Below are 21,290 nucleotides of genomic sequence, written 5' to 3' on the forward strand. Positions count from 1 at the left end.
TGCTTTAGACTTGTGGCAGGCTTTGGGGCCTTGCTCTGGGCCGATCCCATATGGATGGACTTTTACCCACGAGGGGACGGGTAACTGTGGGTGCTTCATTTAGAAACTAGACTCTTTGCCTTACCTGTATTGTTTCCTAGTTTTATTAAAGTTCCTTCCCATTAAAAAGTCTCATGTTTCGTGTTGATGCGGCGGATGGCAGAACCCACTTAGTATAGGCAGGTTTGCGGGGTTTGGGCTGCCCCTCTCCCTGTCCTATAACACATGGACCTTTCATCTAGATTTGGGGGTACCTGAAAATAGCTGAGGCTGTGCACAGTGCGTAGATGAGAGGCTGTGAGTGAGGAGGGGGACGCAGGTGTGCGCCTGGTTTGTTCCCCTGTTGGCTGTAATGGCAGCAGAGAAAGGCTGGCACCTGGCTGAGCTCTTGGAGTCCAGGAAGTAACTGAGAAACAATCTTTGCAAAGGAGTTTTCTATTTGCAACGGAGTTTTCTATTTATGCCCCAAAAGAGAACAGTTTCGTTTCTTAAGGAAATGAAACTTATCCCTCGGTCTGCCTGCAGCGCTGGGGGGCGGTGTGTCGCTCTGCTGCAGCTGCTTTAGCCTGGCTCCGCAGACAACAGGATCAGACCACAGGCGAGACAGCGGGGTCGCTTCCACATTCAGACTCTGCTTCTCCTGGTAAGATGGCGGTGCGGGGTGGGCTGGGGCTGCTTCTTCCTGCAGCCCCAGCTGGGAGGCGGGTAGGGAGCTGTGCTCAGTGAGCTCTGGGAAGCCACAGACTGTTCTTTTGTTTCTCCTGGGGGCACTGTGATAAGAGGACAGGGGCTTCCCGAAGGAAGGGACTCTGGCTCCCAACGGCCCCAGCTCAGGGACTCTGGAACTAGGAACCTGTCCTTGCTGCACTTTCCTTTAGTCCTACAGGCAGGTACGGTCGGGAGAGGCTGAGGGAAGCAGCAAACGGAGGAGGAGCCCAGTGAGAGCCCTCACAGCCTGCCCTCCAGCCCTGGCAGGGAAACGTTGACCTCCGTGAGTCACTTCCCATTTATTGATCAGCTGTAAAATGCTTCCCTGATCTCTTCCTGTATTAATGAGGCAAGTCCATGAGAGCAGGAACTCAGGGCATCCTGACTCAGTGTTGGGGTGCAGTGACTTCAGTTGTGGGGCTGACAAGGGCTGCTTCCATGAAGCCTCTCTGAGGTGGGTGAGTCAGCAATAAATGAAGCACATGCTTTGCAAACAGAAAGTGTAACAGGGTGGTCCCCAGGAAAGGGGGAGGTTCCCTGCCCCACCCAAGGGAGGGTGGAGCTGAGCAGCAAGAGAAGAAGCTGCAGAAGAGACTGAGGAAGGAAGCAGGATGGGGCAAGGAGACCTGGAGGAGGCACATGGAGCCTAGAGACATGTGAAGAAACTGCGCTTGTCTTTTGGTCGTGGACTGGGTGACACAGATGTGGGTGAGACCCGTGGGGAGGTGACAATGGCAGCTTTTATCTGGATGTTGATTTTGCTCTTTTCCTTCCGGGCTTGTCCGGTTGTTTGTGACCCTTTTCTGTGGGTCCCCACTGGAAGATGCTTTAGACTTGTGGCAGGCTTTGGGGCCTTGCTCTGGGCCGACCCCATATGGATGGAGTTTTACCCACGAGGGGATGGGTAACTTTGGGTGCTTCATTTAGAAACTAGACTCTTTGCCTTACCTGTATTGTTTCCTAGTTTTTATTAAAGTTCCTTCCCATTAAAGCGTCATATGTTTTGTGTTGATGCGGCGGATGGCAGAACCCATTTAGAATAGGCAGGTTTGTGGGGGTCTGGGGTGCCCCTCTCCCTGTCCTATAACAGATTTGGCAGAACCCATTTAGAATAGGCAGGTTTGCGGGGTTTGGGCTGCCCCTCTCCCTGTCCTATAACAAAAGCAGCCTTCAGGCTCCGGGTATAGCTCCGGCTCTAGCTCCAGCTCTGGCTTTATCCCTGGCACCGGGACCCTGGCATTGCCTTTACTACACGGAGGCAAGCAAAACCTAGTGAGTTTACTAGAAAATCAGGCCCCAGGACGCTAGCCCCCTACAGCCTGGGAAAACGGTGAGGATGCTGAGGCTCCCTAAGAGCATTTTAGTTGAATGTGCCAGGAAAAGCTTTTCTAGAGTCCAGCAGGTGAGGGGTTAAAGCATCTCTCTGATTTCCTCTGTGCCTGGAGGAGAAGAGAGCTGTCACAGTTCCCCCATCTGTTTATCTTCCTGGGAGTCTGGTTGGCCAGGACCCCGCTTGACCTGGCCAGTCCATTTCTGCCTGAATTCTTCGGCTTGCACCCCTGACTTGAAGCTGTTAGGGGAAAGGCTGTCCTAAAGCTAATTCCATACAGGCTTTGTGGACGCCACCCCCACCCCAGGCCAAACAAAGCCAAAGACACTGGGAACTCCAAATCCCATCCACACCCAAGGGAAGGTGGCTGGGACCTGAGGGTGGGGTTCAGCAGCCAGGTTGGTATGAAGGCAGACACGTGGGCTTTGGGGGGGATCCCCCATTTTGGCTCTCCGCCATCTCGCAGCGTCCGGCCAGCTCTGAGAGTGCCTTTGGGTTTCCAGGTCAGCGGATCAGGTAGGACACATGAAAGACTTTATGCCACTCTGAGATGGTGGGAAGCACGGAGGGTGGAGGCGGCCGGGCGGTGAGGGGTATTGGGGACCTGGCCAGGTGCTCACAGGTGCCATGACTCTGGCAGCACCTGGGCTGGGGAGGAGAGAAGAATGTCTGTCTCCCAGTGCCCTCCCTCCTTCCTCCTGAGCTCTCAAGCAGCTTCCTGACACCCCCGTGTCAGCCTAAACACCCACAGGGCACTTCTCAAAGCACTGGGCCAGGAGGCTCAAAACACAGAGGCGTCCCGCTCCGATTTCTGTGGTCACAACATGGCCGCCGCCGTCCCATGAAACCCACAGAGTCCGGAGGCGGGGCCTGCTGCTGTAAAGAATGGGCTTCCTGCCGGCAGAGGACACTGGCCCACTTTGTGGGTGCTTCCCAGAGAATTTCAGCCCTAGTCAGCTCCCTGCCACTGCTTTCTCCGCCTGCCTCCTCCAGCTACTGGCCAGAGCTCAAGGATTAAAATGACTTCCCTGATAAATCAAACAATTTCAAATTGATGCAGGGCCAGGAGTGGGGAGGGGAACAGTTCCCTCCTCCTCCACCCAGACTTTGTGTGTCTTTGGTAAACAGGCATTTTCTAGAGGAAAAGGCAACTAAGAAGGAACAGTTTTCCAGCTGAAGAGGCTGCTGGCTTTCCTGACACGTTGCACTGACTTAGAGACTGTCCAGCACTGATTTACCCTCCAATGCCCTTGGCACTCAGCCAGGCCTGGGCAGCTGGATGGGTCACCCCAAAGCTGAGCTGTGTTCTCTGCTGGGATTCCCACAGGTCTGGGCCTGTCTAGGGCCTGACAGGTGGGTCTTCCTGGCACAGACTGGAGCCCCTGTTGAGCCTCATCTTAAGGAAGTACATGGCTCAGGCCTAAAGAGCAGGTGCCCAGAACTATCTGATAGGCTGATTCTGTGCTTTCTCAGGCTCAGCCCTGTGGGCTCCCGAGAACAGGATAGGGAGAGGGATATTTCTTAGGCAAAGGCCCCAACACAAGGATTGTAAGCAATGAGCAAGTGACTCACTGGGGAGGTGTCCTCAGGAGCCTCAACAAGGGAAGGGGAGAGAAGGAAAGGCAGGAACTGAGAAGGACCCAAACTCAAGAGGGGGTTTGTCCCTAGAAACTGAGGCTCCAGCCCCCGGGGGACCTCCAGGGGACTGTGGACAGGCCTCAGGGCTGCCCACCTGAGGGGGATTTATCCCCCAATGCCCATCTACTACTGGGTGGGGTACCCACACTGACACCTCCAGCCTGCTTTGCAGTTGTCTGGTGGTTGGGGGGTATGGGGGCTGGCTTAGGGCAGTAGGCAGGTATGCCCCAGGAGAGGGGCCAGCTCCACGCTTGTGCTGAGCGCTCACAGCAGGTGAGAGTGCAGTTGGCATGGAGACCCAGCATGCAGGGCAGATCAGGAGAATGGTAAGTTCCCAATACCTGCCCTTACAGACACTTAACTGCCTGTCCTTAGCAAAGGAACCGGCACCCCACCTTCAGAGACAGCCACCCTTGAAATGAACCTGTGACAAAGCAGACCAGACCCCTTTTGGGGTTTCAGGTCTTTGCTCCCTATAAGATACAGCCATGTTTATCCTGGGGAGTCGCCTGCACTCGAGGTTCAGTCTCATGGGGCGGAGCTGGGTTTGAGCTGTGGTTGCTATGGTTACCTTCCCTGCAGAGCCATTTTCAAACCTGCTGGTCCCTCCTCCATCACACTTCTGTTTCCCAGGTGCATGCCGGCGGGTTACCTGCACAGCTGCTCCACCCATGGTGTACACCTGTGCTGCTCTCACCTGCTCACCTCCCCTGCAGTGGGGAGGGGCGGGGGGCCATGGGGTTCTCTGGGGCTTCCCCAATCTCGGTCTTGGTGTGCCCTTTGTGCTTGGACCTGGGAAGTGGGTTTTTCACCATAGCCTTCCCCGGGTCTCTCTAGGGGTCCAGGAAGTTTGGCCTCGCCTTTGGAGTCAGTTTCTTTCATTTTCTTGCCAGTTACCGTGAATTCCCCTGTGTTCTAGGGGTCCAGGGTTTCCTGCCCTTCACCACAGAGTGAGGTTTTGTTCCCAGGGGAGAAGGAAGCTTGGGCCTCTGTTCCCAGCTCCAGTCTTGCTTCAGTGAGGGAAGTTTTCTCTGAGTTCATGCCTGGACTCCAATTTCTTGGGATTACCCAGGCATTGGAGAAAATCTGCAGGCTGGCATGGCCCCTCCTGCGCTCCATGGTCCTGCAACTGACCATCCATGTGATCCCCTCTGCTTGTTTTCCAGGTGAGGACGCCCTTCCCGGTCATCCTACAACCCACTTGAAGACAATGGCAGGTAACTGGTTCCTGGGCTTGCAAATCCACAGACCTCACCCACCCCCAGTGCTGCTCAACCGTCTGGGTTGTTGGTATTGAGGACACATCCCTGATGGAATCAGTAGGTACCTTCCTGTCAGAAAAGGGGTGCGTGTACCCTGGAGAAGAGTGAGCAAATGATGCTTTAGGACAGGAGGAACCGTGCTGCGGGTCCCAGGTCTGCCCCCCAACGGGCTGGTGACCCAGACCCACCAGCTGCCCTCTCTGGGTCTCCCTTGCCTTGTTTATCTAAGGGCAGCAGAGGGAGGATTGGCCCACTCTGGGGGCCCAGCACCAGGGCACATCAGAATAAGTGCGCAGACCCTTCACCCCTCCTGGCCTCTTCCCCAAGCCCTGCAGGCTCAGCTCCCGGTCAGGCAGGGGCACAGGCTCGGCGGGCTGGTTGCCAGTGAGAGTCCAGTGGCCACACCCTGAGCTGCTGGCTGCAGTCCGCAGGCCTGGGCAAGTTTCGATTCTCAGGTTGGGCTCCACCCCCTGCACCTGGGAGCCTCCAGGCCAGGTCTCGTCCCAGGCTCTGGGCGGGCCGTGCAGTGTCCACTCTGAAGCGGGGCTGCCCGGGCTCAGGCAACAGGGACATGCTCATTTTAATGTGGCCAAATACAAGGAACTACAGAGACCCAGAGCAGGGACTCTTGCTCTTCAGGGTGGGAAGAGGATTGGGAGGGGCTGTAGGAAGCCAGAGGCGCCAGAGGAGGCCAGAGTGCAGGGAGCTGACCACATCTCCTGGCTGCTCCCCAGCGCTCCTGCTCCTTATTGGCGGCCTTGTTGCTTGTTGCTGGGCAGGCTCAGAGCAGACAGCTTCCTGCTCTGGGTGGAGGACACGCCCTCCCGCTGGGCCTGCAGGCAAGGCAAGTGCTGCATGCACCTGCCTGCATGAGAGCGCCCTGCCCAGGCCTTCCTGCTCTAGGTCACTTGTGGTTCCCTTGGCTGGTTTCCGCTGGCTGCTAAGTGGTCAGCATCAGGGCACAGGAAATGGCTTCCACTCAGTGCCCAGGGGCCAAGCACAGCAGGGAGCTTGGGGAGGGACTCACAAGCCAGACCACTGGCCCTTTGTTAAAGCACTTGGGCTCTGGACTGTGGGCACAGAGGGGCTGCTCCCCAGGAGGCCCCAGGGGAGAGCCAGTGCTGTGCTCTTTCTAGTTCCCAGGGGCTGCCGGCGTCCTGGCTGTTCCCTGGCTGGTGGCGCCATCACTGCCCTCTGTCTTCCTTGTCTCCCGGGTGTCTCTGGGCCTCCAATCCCTTTCCCTCTTGGGAATAGGACAGCGGTCCTATGGGGGGACTCGGGCCCCCCATGTCAGCATTGTCATCCCCACTTAATGCTAATTGCCTCTGGAAAGACGCTATTAGCCAATGAGGTCGCATTCATTGAAGCAGGCTGAGGACTGAGCGTGTCTTTGGGAGACACAAGGTCACCCACGACAGAGCGGCCTTGAGGAAGAGGAGTCACCCCGTGTCAGGTCAGCTGAGAGCGAGTAAGGGGAAGACTGAGCGGGGTGCTCCGAAGGGCTTCGCAGGGTTGGGGCGTCTTGGTGAGCCCCTTTCATGAGGACAAGGACAGGGAGGGCGGTCGTGGTCTGCAGGGAGAAGAGGCGGTGATGGGGACTGTGCACGTGTCCTGAGTTCTTACTCACATCCTGTTCTTCCAACAAGTCCCCTCACCTGTGAGGGGCACACTGACGTCGCCTTGCACATTGAGGGGGACCAGGGCAGGTGGATTGTTGCTCGGGGTCCCACAGCTCTGGGGTGTGGGTGCCCAACCACCCTGCTACTGCCCCTGCCTGAACTAGCGCCAGGAGCTTGGCCCCGAGGAGCAGAGAGCCGGGCAGCGGGCGGAGGGGGACGGGGTGTGGGGGGAGGCGCCTTCACTCTGGAGGCGGGTGGTGGGTCAGGTGGGAGGCAGAGTGGTCTCCAAGGACAGGGAGACGGTGGTGGGCAGAAGCCAGGGGGAGCGGGCAGGAGCCACGGTGTGAGCAGGGAGCAGCGGGGCTGAGCCGCGTGGGCAGAGCAGGCGCCTGTCAGTGCAGAAGCAGGAGGGCCGGGGAGCGAGGGGCAGGGGCAGGGGAGGATAAGCCTGGGGTGGGCTCCCCGGAAGGTCTCCCCAGGTTGCCTTCATTTCCTTAGAGAAATGGGAAGTGAGGGCTGGTGGGAGGAGGCTGAAGGGCAGAGGAAGGTGTGAGGTCAGGGGGCCCTTGGAGAGGGTGTGGTGAGAACAGAGATGGGAGGGGATGGAGGAGCCCCAGGGCGGAGCAGGAGGGGCAGGGCTGGGAGGGCACTTGTGCTCAGTGGGTGTGGAAGCTGATGGTGAGTAGGGTGGGGAGCACGTGGATGAGGGAGGGCCGTAGATGAGGGAGGGCCGTGTGGCGGGTTATAACGTGACCTCCTGGAAAGACGCAACCAGCCTTCAGCCCAAACCTGGGCCGGAGCCATTCTGCGTGTGAAAGGTTCGGCAGGGAAAGACGAGGACGACTGAATACCTTTATAAGGGGGCTTTATTGCGTCCCCGGGTGTAGGGTAAGGTAAAGCATCAGGCTTTCCTGCCCTCCCGCCGTTAGGCTAGATGACGGAACCTAGTGGTCCCAAATGCATGCCTGCTGGCGGCACCTGGAGCGGGGTGTGGGCCCAGGTAGATGGGATTCACCTGGGCTGAGACTGGGCTTTTAAGGGCGGCGTCACGGGGACGCCAGCAGAAGCCGAGAAGAAGCAGAACGAACGGAAGAGCAGAGAAGCAGAGACCACCGGAGAAGGCCAGAAAGCCCAGACAGAGTGAAGACTTGCTGGGGGCCGGGAGGCCTGCCAGCCTCCCGGCCCCCCAGCCCCCCTGTCTGCTTTGTACTAGGTAAATCCCAATGAAAAGCCTGCAAAACCCACCGAGGACTCTGACTCCTCCTTTACCCGGTCTGCTGGGTCACAGAAAACCTGCTCCGTGTCCATTCCTGACCCTACACCGGGCGAACTTCACGGACCCAAGGAGGGAGTCGGTGAGCGGAGCCTACTGTCAGGGGAAGGCAGGTTTTTATCGGATGGGGAGCGGGAAACCGGCTAGCAGGTAACGAGGAACAGTTGTTTTCTGGTGGGATCAGCAGGTCCTCATTCTCGCCCCTGGGTGGGCTTCCTACCAGATGCCTTTTCGCCCTAGTAACTCTGGTTCCCGCCAGACTTTTCACATCGTCCAGGTGTCTCTGCCTGGTGCTGCCAGGGCTCTGGCCTCACGCAGGACACTAAGATGAGGCAGGGTGAGGTCTGGGGGCAACTAGGGGTGCCTCGCACAGAGGGTGATATGTAGGTGTAAAGGCAGGATGGGGCACAGGGCGGGTTTTCTGATCCAGCAGACTAGGGTAAGGGAGGAGTCATAGTCCTGGAGCCCTCACTGGCTTTTGCAGGCTTTTATTGGGATTTCCCAGGCACACAGCAGGCAGGGGTGCTGGGGGGACCTGCCAGCCTCCCAGCCCTCAGCAAGTCTTCACTCTGTCTGGGCTCTCCGGCCTTCTCTCGCGTTCTCTCTGCTTCTCTCCTTCCTTGGTTCTCTGCTTCCCTTCTGCTGGCGTCCCCGTGACGCTGCCCTTAAAAGCCCAGTTGTAGCCCAGGTGAATCCCGTCTACCTATGCCCACACCCTACTCCAGCTACCGCCCTCAGGCATGCATTCGGGACCGCAAGTGTCCGTCATCTAGACTAATGGTGGGAGGGCAGAAAAGCCTGATGCTTTTACCTGACCCTACAGTAGGTGAGCCTGGAGCGCCGGGGCTGTCACTGCAGCCTGTGTTCTGGGATGGGGATAGAAAAAAGGGAGAGAACACAAAGTTTCGCTTATTTCATCAGAAATAGGAACATGATGACCTCTCCTGCCGCCCGCTGCTCCCCTCAGCAGTGTATTTCCGTTGTCTGCCTGTTCTGCTCCCTGCTCTGGCTCTGGTGAATCCTCTCACCCTCCAGCGCTTCTGACTGTACCCAGTGCTTGTATAAATAAATCTTAAAAAAAAAAAAAATAGGAACATGCTTTTCTTGCAGTAAAAATAAAATTTTGAAAGAACACTAACACTATCAATGCATATGAGTCTGTGGAAAACCACATGGTCTTTAACTGTTCTTCATCCACTCTACATTCTTAGTGTGTCAGACTTCTCTGGAAAACAGGATGAGCTCAGGCAGGGAGATTCTCCCTTCTGATTCCATGGAGAGAACCCTCCCCACGGTGGGCAGGATCTGGGATGCAGAGGGTGTGATGTGCAGTGTTCACGGGTGTTCTTTTTTCCACAGATATCTTTGGATACGTGATTGGAGGAGGTGAGTCTCTTTGGGAAGGAGCTCAAATCCCATCTGCTTGGGCCCTGAGCTGCTGCTTCTCAGAACTGCTTTGCAAACCCTGGAAACTCATCCACTAAACTCGGAGTTCCCAGCTGGAGTATAGACCAGGGTCCCCAATTCAGCGCCAATTCAGCAGAGTTCCAGGAAAGAACTCACTGCTGTCACCTGGCCACATGCCAAGTGCTCACAGCCCATGTGGCCGCCATGCTGGACCATGCAGAGACGGAACCTTCCATGGCGCCCCCATGGAGCAAGACTGCCCTGCTCTGGAGAGGGAGGGCGCCCTGGGGACCCCACCTGCTGCAGCAGGGCCTGGGGGCAGAGGGCGGCCCCACCCACCACCTGCACAGGGAGGCGCTCTGGGGTTCTCTGCTGTCCCCCTATGTTTGGGGCAGGACGCTTCTGTGCTTACAGGGGGTTTGGGAGGCCTCTGCTTCTTCAGCTGCATGTATTTGTCACCAGGGGCCCTGAGGCCCAGGAAGGAGAGGGGAGCTCTCCGGTGTCCCAGGAAAATAGGGGCAGGGAAGGGGCATTGGGGTCTAGCTTCTCGTGGTGCCCACCTAGTGGAGGTTTCCAGGTCCACAGCCGTCCTGTGCCCGGGCTCTGTCCTCACAGAACCTGGAAGAACCCCACCCCGACCCCATCGGTGTCAGGCACATGAGGGGCTGTCTGTTCCACTGGGTCAACCTACAGGTTCTTTTCTCCACAGTTGCGGCGGTGGTGGCTGCACCCGTGGTGCTGGGCGCCGTGGGCTTCACGGGGGCAGGAATCGCCGCCGGCTCTGTGGCGGCCAAGATGATGTCAGCCGCGGCCATCGCCAACGGGGGCGGCGTGGCGGCCGGCAGCCTGGTGGCCACTCTGCAGTCCGCAGGTCAGTGTCCTGGCAGCAGAAGGAGAGGGAGGCCCACCTGTGCCCCCCCGCCCTGTCTTCAGCGTCCCCGCCCCACCCCTCCCCGGCCTGGCGTGGAGGTGTGGGTGTCTGGGCCCCGGGTGAGCCGGGAGGTCGCCTTCTGGACAAAACCCAGAACTTCTGGGCAGGTCCCGCCCTCTGGGGGCTCAGCCTCTCCGGGGAAGGCGAGGCAGCGGCCATCTCCCGCAGGTGCGCCTGTCCCAGGGGGCTCCCCGCAGAGTGGATGCCGCTCTTTGGGGAGCTCCTGCAGCAGCCTGTCCCCTCAGCAGATGCAGGGGTGCAGGGAGCAGAGCAGGGAGTCACCTGGGGGCATTTGTGGGTTCTTGGGCTTCCTGGGGGCCAGGTAACTTAACTCCACTCCTGAGACCGTAACTTGAGGTCTCCTGTTCCCTTCTGCTCACACCGCTCCTCTCCCCAGGGGCTGCGGGGCTCTCTGCCTCATCTAACGCTTTGCTGGGTGCTGCCGGCTCAGCCATGGGGGGCTGGCTGTGCGGGTCTGACGACTGAGGCCCTTCCTCCCTTGGCCATGGAGCCCACATGAGCCACGCGGGCTCCACAGTGCAGCTGACACGCCAGCGTCTCACAGGGGCCACCCCAAAACACAGCTGTGGCATATCCAAAGTTGTTCCAAGAAGAATGAGAAATAAAGACGAGCGGCCGAGACCCTCCACGAGCGTGGTGCTGTGTCGGCGCGTGGGCTGGCGGTGGGGGGTGCTCGCGGGCGGTGCCGGGCAGGGCCTCGCCGGGAAGGAGCGTGGGAGCTGTGACAGCAGCCGGCTCTGTTCGCAGCCTCCCACTCCCGTCTGGCCTGGGAAGGCCCCATCCTCCGCACCCAGGATTCGGGGTCTGCTTCAGGACCTGGAAGTCACAGCGCTGCGTCTGCTGCCGGGGGGCCCTTCCCCCTGGGATCAGGCTGCCTCTATCCAGGGCCTCTGCCCTCCTTGGCTCAGAGCAGGACATCAGCCCCCCAACCCCCACCCGGAACTGGACAGGCCCTGCGGGAGGGACAGGTCACCTCCTGGTCACGGGGCTCCCAGAGGTGACCAATGCGGGCCCCTCACTTCCAGAGGCCCCAGTGTGCCCTTCCCTGGGCCAGCTGCCAGGTGTCCTGCCCATGTGCCACCTGCCTGGAAAGGCGTGTCAGCCACCCCAGCTCCGGGACGCCTTCCCCCTTCAGACCGGGGCTGGGACTGCAACAGGGTGGTCCCCAGGAAAGGGGGAGGTTCCCTGCCCCACCCAAGGGAGGGTGGAGCTGAGCAGCAAGAGAAGAAGCTGCAGAAGAGACTGAGGAAGGAAGGAAGCAGGATGGAGCCAGGAGACCTGGAAGAGGCGCATGGAGCCTAGAGACACGTGAAGAAACTGCACTTGTCTTTTGGTCGTGGACTAGGTGACACAGATGTGGGTGAGACCCGTGGGGAGGTGACAATGGCAGCTTTTATCTTGATGTTGATTCTGCTCTTTTCCTTCCGGGCTTGTCCGGTTGTTTGTGACCCTTTTCTGTGGGTCCCCACTGGAAGATGCTTTAGACTTGTGGCAGGCCTTGGGGCCTTGTTCTGGGCCGATCCCATTTGGATGGACTTTTACCCACGAGGGGACGGGTAACTTTGGGTTCTTGATTTAGAAACTAGACTCTTTGCCTTACCTGTATTGTTTCCTAGTTTTATTAAAGTTCCTTCCCATTAAAGTCTCATATGTTTTGTGTTGATGCGGCGGATGGCAGAACCCATTTAGAATAGGCAGGTTTGCGGGGTTTGGGCTGCCCCTCTCCCTGTCCTATAACAGGACCACGGCCTATGGGTTGCAGGCCCTCGGGCCAGGTCCCCACTCTGGCCTGTGTGTGCTTCGTGTCTGTGCTTCCTTCCTGTCCCTCCCCCAACAGCCTCTCTCCCTGGGACCCTGCCTCAGTGTCCCCCGACTCCCAGCTGCCCTCAGGGCTCTACCCAGGGCCAGTGGCCCCCGTGGACCCGACAGGTCCTCTCTGCTGGGTGGGCATTGTTGGGGCCTAGGAAGCTCACAGGTGACAGTGTTAGGATCTTGCTCAATGAGAGTAGGGAGCACATGCTCACCCTTCCGGTCCCTCATTCCCCACCCTGTGCCCCACAGCTCCTCCCCCCAAGAGTGCAGCTGGTTTCCTCCCCTGGCATCTGGCTGGGCTGCTGGATGAGAGTCGTGCAACGGGCACCGTGTCACCCACCTGTTCCTGGGGGGCCCGGACAGGCTCTGGGTGAGCTCACATCTGGAGAGCTGGCCCAGGGCTGCCTGTGGACGTGACAGGGCGCCTGCTGGGCCCAAACCTCCTCCTGAACTGCTGGCCTTAGTGCATTTTAAGTCCCTCGTTTTGAAGATGTCACCCCCTTCTCCCCAAGTGATACGGTCACACCCTGAGTGCGGCACTTTCACAGGGTCGGCTGCACCACCTGCAGGACAGGAAGGAAGAGATCAGTCTAGTTGCTGCTGCTTTAACCCCAGCTGAACAGGAAGCAGGTACCCCTGGCCCCGTCCCTATAAGGAGTGCGCCCGAGTCTCGACTCAGTGGGTCTGGCCCTGAAGGAAATGGGCCCAGGGAAACGTGTGCTTGTGACCAAGTGAGCGTGTGGAACCCGCTGCCTGGGACAGAGCAGTCACTTCTGAATGTTGACGCCCAGAGGTGACATGGCAGGACCCCCAGGCCCCAGACGCTGTTGTAAATAATCAGGGTCCTTGGAACAGGCTTCTTTGCCCCTCAACACGTAGACAACATCAGGTTAGCACGTTAACTCGACCCCTGCCCACTTTCTTTGCAAAGCTCCTGGAACTATTTCTCCTTGCAAACTGCATAATCCTCTCAAGAAGCTGGGCTCTCAGGCTGCTTTCCCACAGCTCTCTGGAGGCTGTTTCTGCCTTGATTCTTGAATAAACTCACTGTGTTGGCTTCAATTTATTTAAGCCAACACTCTGGAAGACATCCTGGAGGAGGTGTCTTTTACTTAAGGATTATGCATTTCCTAGTCCTGGAAACTTGATAATCACTGGCTCAGAAGCAAGGGTTGTCTTTCCCTACTGAACTGAAATGAGCCAAAGCAGTGAGCTCCAGGCAAGGTTGACTCAGCAGCTACACACATGGGCTCAGCCATGGGCCTGTTTCACCCGCTCCCCTCTGCTTTCTGAGGTTTCAGCTTCATTCCCTGGCTGAGACTTTCTGGGATACGACATGGCTGTAAAGGTTCTGGAGCCTATCTGCTTCTTCACTATGCACCCCCCCTCCAATAGTATTTTTCCATGAACCTTCTGATAAAGAACAAGTACCTCTGGTGACTGTTCCTGGCGTGTCTGAACTGGAGTCATCTATTCATCATCTTAAGCCTTGACTTGGACAAGGGATGGGAGAGGATGCTGGGTCAGTCATCTTGGCTCATCTGGAGCCTGGCAAGAGAGCCAGGTCGCTGACAAACCCAGGTGAGTGTCCAGATCCTGAAAGAGAAGGTTCTTATTTCAAAGACAGTGATACTGACTGGCCAACACTCACTGGCCAAGCCAATGACAGGGCTCTTCACACAGCTCAGGGATGTCCTCTAAGGGCAGGTTGCCCGGGCCTCCTTGGTCTTATGGGTGTAACCAGAGCCATGCCTGGCCAGGCACACTGCCCTTCCATCATTTTACAGCCCTCCGACTGCTTCAGCAGTGAGGGAAAAGCACGATGGGTATGAAAGAAGTGCAACAGATGTCTCGTCTTTTTAATTTTATAAAATGGAATTATGTTAGTCCCTAATGAAATCCACATTCCCTTATTCTTATTTTTAATATACATTATATTTATTATTAAAATATAATACCATAATTATTTTATATTTAAATTGTATTTATTATTTAGGAATCCATCCTAGGTGGTGTTGTTTTCAATAGTACGAATAAAGCTCGAGTGCTTTTGGATCAGATAATCTCCTCCTCCATTATCACAGTCCCTCCATGACCCCCAGACCCTTTTGTTTTAGACTCTTGTTTGCTTCCCCTACTGACCATTTACATCACTTGATTTTTCTCTTCTTATGCTTTAAATTCCTGCTCTTATGTTTTGCTACATCAGTAATGAGTTCACAAAGTATTAGGCCTCCACCCTCAACCCTAATAAGCAGAATGTACCTTGTGGGTGTGTGGACTGGCATGACAATGGCAGGAACCCTAATGAATCTTTACCCTAGCCTTCAATAACTGTCCACCTGCAGATGTGGTCAGGCCTGAGCTACGATAATAACCTAAGATAATAACCTGGGGGCCACGTGTCACTGGTAACACAGAAGAAAGCAACTATTCCAGGAAGGTCCCAATATTCCTGTGACTGATACCCCTGGTTTGCTAATGCCTTCCCGGACCTGAGAATGAGGAAGCCCTTCCATGCCCCTCACATTCTTTCTTTGCTATATAATATTCCTTCCTTCACCATTGAGGAGACGGTTTCTTTAAAATACTAGTTGCCATTCTCTTGTGGCAAAGCCACATGTTAATAAGGAACTTCCGATGTGAAACAGGTGGCTCGGTCTATATCTGAGCACAAGTAAGGCCACCCAGTTATGTCAGTAATCTCTCTCTCTCTCTCTCTCTCTCTCTCTCTCTCTCTCTCTCTCTGCTTGCTGGGACATGTACGAGACATGTAATTTTCACATCCTAAAAGGAAAAAAAACCTTTTTTCATAGTTCCCTCATTTTTATAACTGTCCTTTCAATTTTATCCATTGCGCATTTCAGCGAAGGTGACTGTGGGGGGGAATATAGCAACCAGAGGCAGAACGCAAGGCTGCTCTGAAGCAGCTAAGATCTGCCCACAACAGCAGCCCAGCAATTTTCTCTGGTCCTCCCTCTGCCCTCTCTCCCTCCTCTTTACTCCTGCTCTCTATCAACTCCCTAATCCATTTTTCTGCCTCTTCTACAACTAGCTTTCTTAACATACCGCCCCGCCAAGGCTAGGAAATGGAGGTTGGGCACAACAGTGCCTTGCTCCCTGCCTGCGCATGTCAGCTGATATAAAATGAATTTCAACTGATATCAAGAAATGTCTGCACTTACCATTCAATTATACTAAATGTGTAAAATTGTGCTTAGGGAGAATCAACCTTAAATTCTGGAAGGGGTTACCCGTGGGGAAGGGAGGCAGAGAAAGGGGATTAGGTGGGAGTCTCAGGCTGTGCTCACTGCCTCTGTGACGGGGGCCATCTTGAGCTGAATGGCGAGCAGTGCTTGTTGTGGCATCATTTATGGCCCTTTGGGTACCTGAAAATATTCCTGTTGTGCACAGTGTGTAGACTAGCGGCTGTACGTGAGGAGGAAGCAGCCGTGCGCCTGGCTTGTTCAACTGTTTGCTGTAATGGCAGCTGAGAAAAGCTGGCACTTGGCGAGATCTTGGGTCCAGGAATTGATTGGAAAATGGGCTCTACTTCATGTGGATTTTTCCACTGCACTTTCCGCTGATGGAAGAGAAAAGCAGTTCAGTTTCCAGAGAAAACGAACTTGTGCACTGGCAGCCTGCAGCGCTGGGGGCAGGGCCTCACCACAGAGCAGCTGCTTTAAACGAGCTGAGCAGACAATAGAACTGTTTGTGGGTATAAATGAGGGGCATCCTGGGATCCCCAAACCTGTCTCGGGTCCTGCTGCACTGCACCCTGGTGCTAGCCCCAGGCCCAGAAGCCAGCCCTGAGGCTGCTTCTCCCACGGCTGCTCTGCCCCCTCCCCCAAGTCCCCTCTCCTTCCCTCCACCCTCAGCTCCACCCTTCCTTCCAGGGGGGGAGGGGGGCAGGGAAACTGGAACCTCCCCTTTCTCTGCGGATGCACTGTTCCAGGATACCAGCCAGGTCAAGGCAGCCCTCTCTTCCTCACTTTCATATTCTGCTTCTCCTGGTAAGATGCGGGTGGCAGTGCCCGGAGGGTGGGCATGGGCGGCTTCATCCTGTGGCCCCTGGTGGGGAGGGGTGGGAAGCTCAGCCAGTGCAAGCCCCCCAGGGGCATCTGGTCCTGGCTTTCCCTCAGGCTCTGCCTCAGAGCAGCACCCTAGGCCCTGTGTCCTGGGGCTCCGGGACTAAGAGTCTGTCCTTGCTGCAGGCTCCTGCAGGTGCCCTCAGGCCTGGGGGCGGGTGGGGTGAGAGAGGCAGAAGATAAGACAAGCATTGGGGGAAGAATCAGAGTCCAGAGGGCGTCTCCTGTCTGTGAGATGCTGTGTGATGGCATCTTCCTGATGTGTGTGTGTGTGCGCGCGCGCGTATGAGGGTGTGTGAGGGTGTGTTAGTGTGTGTGTGAGTGCCTGTGTGCAGATGGAGTGAGGGGGAACCAGAGCATCCTCCTCATGATTTGCGCCCTCAGGATGAGTTGGTTTGAATTCCCTGAATCCTGTGCTTCCTGAGTGGCTCTTGGTGGTGGAGGGCGTCCAGCGCTTCCCCACAGCGGGCGCTGGTGCTTTCCAAGGAAGGATGCAGCCCCCACGTGGACTAACATGCGGCCCCCCAGAGCCACCAACCCTCCCCTAACACGGGTCCATCTGTCACCCCAAAGCCCACACGTGCTCCTCTCCAGGCCGCTGCCCACGGAACCCACACAGCCTGTCTGTCCCTCTGAACCCCCTTTTCCAAGGCGGTGTTGGGGCTGGCTCTGACGTCCCTCTCCTGCCCACAGGTGGGCTCCGGTGAGTGCCGGTCACCTGCTGCGTCATGGCCTTCCTCCAGGCAGGCGTCCTGGCCTCCTCCCTGGCCTCCAAAGTGATGTAGGCAGCAAGTCTGATTAAAGTGGGTGGGGCAGCCTCTGGCAGCGTCCTGGTCGGACTTTCCTCAGTGGGTGAGTGATCCCCGGAGGGGCTTGCTGGGGTGAGGAGGTGGCAGGAGGTGGGGGGAGCCCAGGGTCCGGTATGGGAGGGAGCCCCAGGGAGACCGAGGGTGGCCTCTCCTACAGCCTCCCTGCTCCATCCTGTCCTCCCCGGGGGTCTGCCTGGTCAGAAGGAGGCAAGACTGGGGGGTCCCGGGAGGTGGCCCCCTTCCCTGTGGACCTGGTCCCCTCCGAGGGGGTCTGAGCTGGGGCCGGCGCTCTGGCTCGCGCGCCCAGCTTCACCGGCAGCTCTGAGCTGGGTGCTGCCCACCCGCCCAGCAGCGCTCAGCCCGCGTGTCCCGCCGGAGCCCAGAGCCGCAGCTGCTGTGGCCTGACTCCCGGGTTCAGGCCCGTTGTCGTCATGAGCTCCTGGGAAGCCCCTCCGGGTTCCTGCCCTACTGTGGGTGTCTGCCTCCCGCGGGCCGCTCACCCCACAGTCAGCTCCTTTCCTGTTCCCCGGGGATCCTGCTCACCGACGTCTCTGCCGGGCGGGGAGCCGTGTGGGTGCTCTGGGCGGGCGCGCGGGGCGCCCTCAGCGGAGCCGAGGCCGGTCTCCGAGTCGTGTCCGGGACAGGGAGCTGCTCGGTGCTGGGAGGGCATCGCCCTCTCCCTTCTTCTCTGGGCCGGGGGCCTGGGGCTCCTCCAGCCCCCGCAGCACCAACAGCTGGTGCCTGTGGGCAGGGACCCCCCCCTGCCCCGAGCTCAGCCTCACCCTCCCTCCTCCCTCCTCTAGGGAGCGCCCTGCCATCCCAGGCCGCCCTGACTCAGGCCTTGTCCACCCTCGGACCCTTGCTGGGCTCCCTGAAAGCCTCCCCTGTGCTGGGATCCTCTGCCTCGGCCCTGACAGTGTCCCCTCTGGCAGGTAATGGTCCTGGGTCACTCACCCCTGGGCTTAGCTCAGCCAAGGAAGGGCGCCGGGGAGGTCAGCGCTGTGCCAAGCCCAGTCCTTCGAGTCTGCCAAGATAGGATTCCTCAGCTTGCACAGCTATTGACATGAGGGACCCATCACCTGGGCTCCTGGACACCCCCCTCCCCCCAGGAGTGAGCTGGGAGCACTGAGGCCCCCTGCTGGGACAGGAGGTAGAACACACAGCCCAAGGCTCTGCCTGGAAGAGGCTTTAGGGCCAAGCCTGTCCTGAAGAGTCCAGAAGGGCCAGGCCCCTGACAGGATGGTGGGGTCCCGCAGTCAGGCCGCCAGATGACACCCCCCTTCCCGGCCTTCTGCCTGCTCACCCAGGTAGGCCTTGAGCCGGCCAGCCCAGCCACCCCCACGCCCCGTCCACAAAGCGGAGCAGCAAACTCTTCTACCTGCCTTCTGAGTCCTGGCTCCAGCAGGCCGGGGACCCTCTGTGCTCTGGGTGGTTGATGCTCACACCCATCTCTCCTTCCCCCACCACCACCCCGGGGAGTGGCTGAGCGCCTCCTTCTGTGCATGGTGGGGAATCCTGACCCACGGGCCCATCTACAGGTCGTTTTAAGATGACCAGATTGTCCCTCCCCACCATCCCGCCCCAGCTCTCCCCTCCCCCAGTGTGTGGGTCTCAGGCTCATAAGCACCTTAGCGTGCTCCAGGGCTGTGTGTGGCTTCAGTCAGAGGGATAAGCACGAGTCTGATTGGGAAACTCTGGGAAGGCTTCCTGGAGGAGGGGCTAGGGATCCTGCCCTCCTGTGTTCACTCCCAAATCATAGTAGGTGATAGAATCGGAGTGGAGGGGAAGCCAGTGTGATCCATTCACAGAAGCTTCCTTTGTTTTCCAGCCAAGGCTGCTGCAGCTGCGCTTGGAGGAGGTGAGTATCTGAGGGATGGGGCTCTGAGCCCCGTTTGGGGGAGCCACGGGCCTTGTCCATGCCCATCTTTGCTCCAGGCCTCATGGAGGTGGTCAGGGGGGAAGGAGATGATGGAGACCAGCAGGTGGCCAGGAGTGGACCCAAGGGCAGGGAGGCGAAGCCCGGAGTGCCATGGAATCTGCCGTGGAGGCGGTACTGCAGGGCCCAACTGCTCTGACATAGCCTGTGTGACCTTGGCTGTGCCCTTGAGCTCCTCTGAGTCCTGCTTCCTCCCCTGAAACACCACCCCTATTGCCCAATCAGGGTCATGGTGAGGCTCCACGGCCAAACTGGGCACTGAGCATGAAGGTGGTGGGCGTCAGAGAGACGCCATAGCCCGGAGACCTGGGTCCAGGGCCTCCCGAAGGTCTGTCGTGACGCCGCGGACCCCGGGTTGGCTCCAGCTCAGAACCTGGTCCTCCCTGACACTAGGCCCCTGGGAAGACTTGCTGGTGGTAAAGGTTCTGTCTGTGAAGCTCGAAGCTTGCACACATGCAGGTTCCAGCAGACACGAGGCCACGAGGGCTGGCGACTTTCCCTAGGATGGTCGATCTGCAGACGGGAGCCCGCCCAGGGCCCAGGGATCCCCAGTCACCCCTCTGCTTCCCCCCTCCCCGTGGCCATGCCTGTGGCCTGAAGTCCAGTGTGCCCCTTTCCAGTCCTCCTGGGTCCTCAGGCTGGACTCCACGTGTGTGTTTGGCAGGCGTGGTGTGAGTGTTGCTTCCCCTGAGCCTCCCATGGACACAGCTCCTGTCTCCCCAGTTGTGTCTGTGGCGGCTGCACCTGCGGTCCTGAGCGCCGTGGGCTTCACCAGCTCCGGAATCGCTGCGTCCTCCCTGGCGGCCAACATGATGTCTGTGGCGGCCATCGCCAACGGGGGTGGAGTGCCGGCCGGCAGCCTGGTGGCCATTCTGCAGTCTGCAGGTCAGTGTCCTCGGGCCTGGCTGTGGAAAGCGAGGGGTACAAACCTCAGAGGGTCCAGGCCCCTTCGGCGGCCCTGATGCAGTCTCTCACCCTGTCTCTCCCCCTGCTTCCCTCTCTGGGTTTTTCTGAGGGACATCAGAGCAGGTGGCGGCGCTCTGGCCTGGGTGTGTGCAGGTTCCGGCCCACCCGGCCCAGAGCAGAGAGGCTGGGGGTCTCTCCCCCCACCTGGAGTTCTGTCTTCCCCCCCTGGAGGCTGATGCAGCTCCAGGTGTTGCTTTCACAGGGACATTTGTGGGTTTTGGGCCTCAGAGGAAGGTGCTGGGTGGGGGCATGTGAGCTAGCTCTGTCCTCATCGCTGCACTGACCACCCGATGCTGTTCTCCCTGTGCTTGTCCTCAGGGGCAGCTGGACTCTCCCTGTCGTCCAAACTGCTGCTGGGCTCCACTGGCTCTGCCCTTGTTGGTGGCGCTGTGATGGCCTTGTAACAGCTCCCTGGCACCCCCTGCAGACAAGATGCTGGAGGAGACCTGAGGCCAACCTTGCACAGCAAGGCCCCAGCCACAAGTAGGGGCCCATCCTGCTCACCATGTGTCCTCGCTGGCCCTAGGAAGACCAGCAATAAAAATGGCTCTGCTACCCTCCTGGACCTTTCCTTTCTTGCTCACAGTTCAGCTGACTTTTCTTTACCAACCACGTGTCACACGCATCAGTGAGTTGGGGGGTGAGGAACACCTGGTGCCCAACGGGAAGCCAGGAAGCCAGGAAGCTGCCCCTCCCCAGCTTCTGGCTGTCCGGTTAACCTGGCAGATCGCCTCCCTCTGGGCCTGCGTTTGATCAGGGACCCAGCCAGGCTGGGTGGCTCCGATCCTGCTGAGGGACTGGCTGCGGGCTTAGGCACCACTTGCCTCAAGGACACAGGTGCTCCTTTACCTGGCCCCACGCTCACCCCACACCAGCGCCCAGCGTGGTCCCTCAGTGGCCTGGCTCAGGCTAAGAAAGCCCAGGCCTGAGCCATCACTGCCCCACCGCAAGGTGAAGTTCACTGCCCGCCCTGGCTGTTTGTCCTCAAGGCCAGCAGGGAAAGTTCCTTAGACCCTGCAGTGTCTCGGACGCCGTGGGAGTGTGTGTTTAACACTCCTTTCTGGCGCCGTAAGCTGCCGCCCAGGCATTTTGTGTGTTTCATGTTCCAGTCTTGGGGTGGGGCCCGGGGTCCTTCTATGGCAGCTTGGGATTAGACCCCGCCAGGGAGGGGTGTTGTTGTTACTGGGGTCTCCTCACCTCTGGCCCCTCTCGGGTAGAGAGCAAGGAAGCAGGTCTGTGTCCTCCCCTCGCAGGACACACTCGGGAGCAGCAGAGCCGCCTCCAGGCCGCGTGTTCTCTGTGGCGTGACCTTGGCAGTGACCTCTACTCTCCCAGAATGAAACTGGCAGATCATGTCACCCAGTTAACACAAGATACTGCCCAAACTGCAGTACAAAACAGAGGTACAGGAAGTTACTTGAACATAGAATAGTGTGTATTTTGCTAAGGAT

At 58.2% G+C, this 21,290-nt stretch overlaps 2 protein-coding genes across 7 annotated transcripts; both read left to right on the top strand.

Moving 5' to 3' along the window:
• Window positions 1-475: 475 nt before the first annotated feature.
• LOC119239438 (interferon alpha-inducible protein 27-like protein 2A) lies at window positions 476-11,906 on the top strand. 6 transcript variants are annotated; one of them, XM_037503997.2, is made up of 6 exons: window positions 476-682; window positions 926-1,030; window positions 4,882-4,932; window positions 9,229-9,255; window positions 9,986-10,147; window positions 10,605-11,905. In XM_037503997.2, the coding sequence occupies exons 3-6, from the start codon at window positions 4,926-4,928 to the stop codon at window positions 10,691-10,693; spliced, it is 285 nt and encodes a 94-aa protein (XP_037359894.1). In that variant the 5' UTR covers window positions 476-682; window positions 926-1,030; window positions 4,882-4,925; the 3' UTR covers window positions 10,694-11,905. The 6 variants fall into 6 exon arrangements, 5 of the variants coding, with proteins under 5 accessions (XP_037359894.1, XP_037359893.1, XP_054548742.1 ...); XM_037503996.2 differs by lacking the exon at window positions 926-1,030 and having other exon boundaries at window positions 478-682; XM_054692767.1 differs by lacking the exons at window positions 476-682; window positions 926-1,030 and adding an exon at window positions 1,037-1,455.
• Window positions 11,907-15,947: 4,041 nt separating this feature from the next.
• LOC119239437 (interferon alpha-inducible protein 27, mitochondrial-like) lies at window positions 15,948-20,426 on the top strand. Its single transcript, XM_037503995.2, is given in 6 exon segments — window positions 15,948-16,053; window positions 16,822-16,980; window positions 17,741-17,869; window positions 18,766-18,795; window positions 19,597-19,758; window positions 20,158-20,426. Coding segments are annotated over 5 exon segments (531 nt in total). The 5' UTR covers window positions 15,948-16,053; window positions 16,822-16,856; the 3' UTR covers window positions 20,244-20,426.
• Window positions 20,427-21,290: the final 864 nt, after the last annotated feature.

The sequence above is a fragment of the Talpa occidentalis genome, unplaced genomic scaffold (assembly GCF_014898055.3).
Source record: "Talpa occidentalis isolate TD23 unplaced genomic scaffold, MPIMG_talOcc4v2.1 talOcc4.11, whole genome shotgun sequence".
NCBI lineage: Eukaryota > Metazoa > Chordata > Mammalia > Eulipotyphla > Talpidae > Talpa > Talpa occidentalis.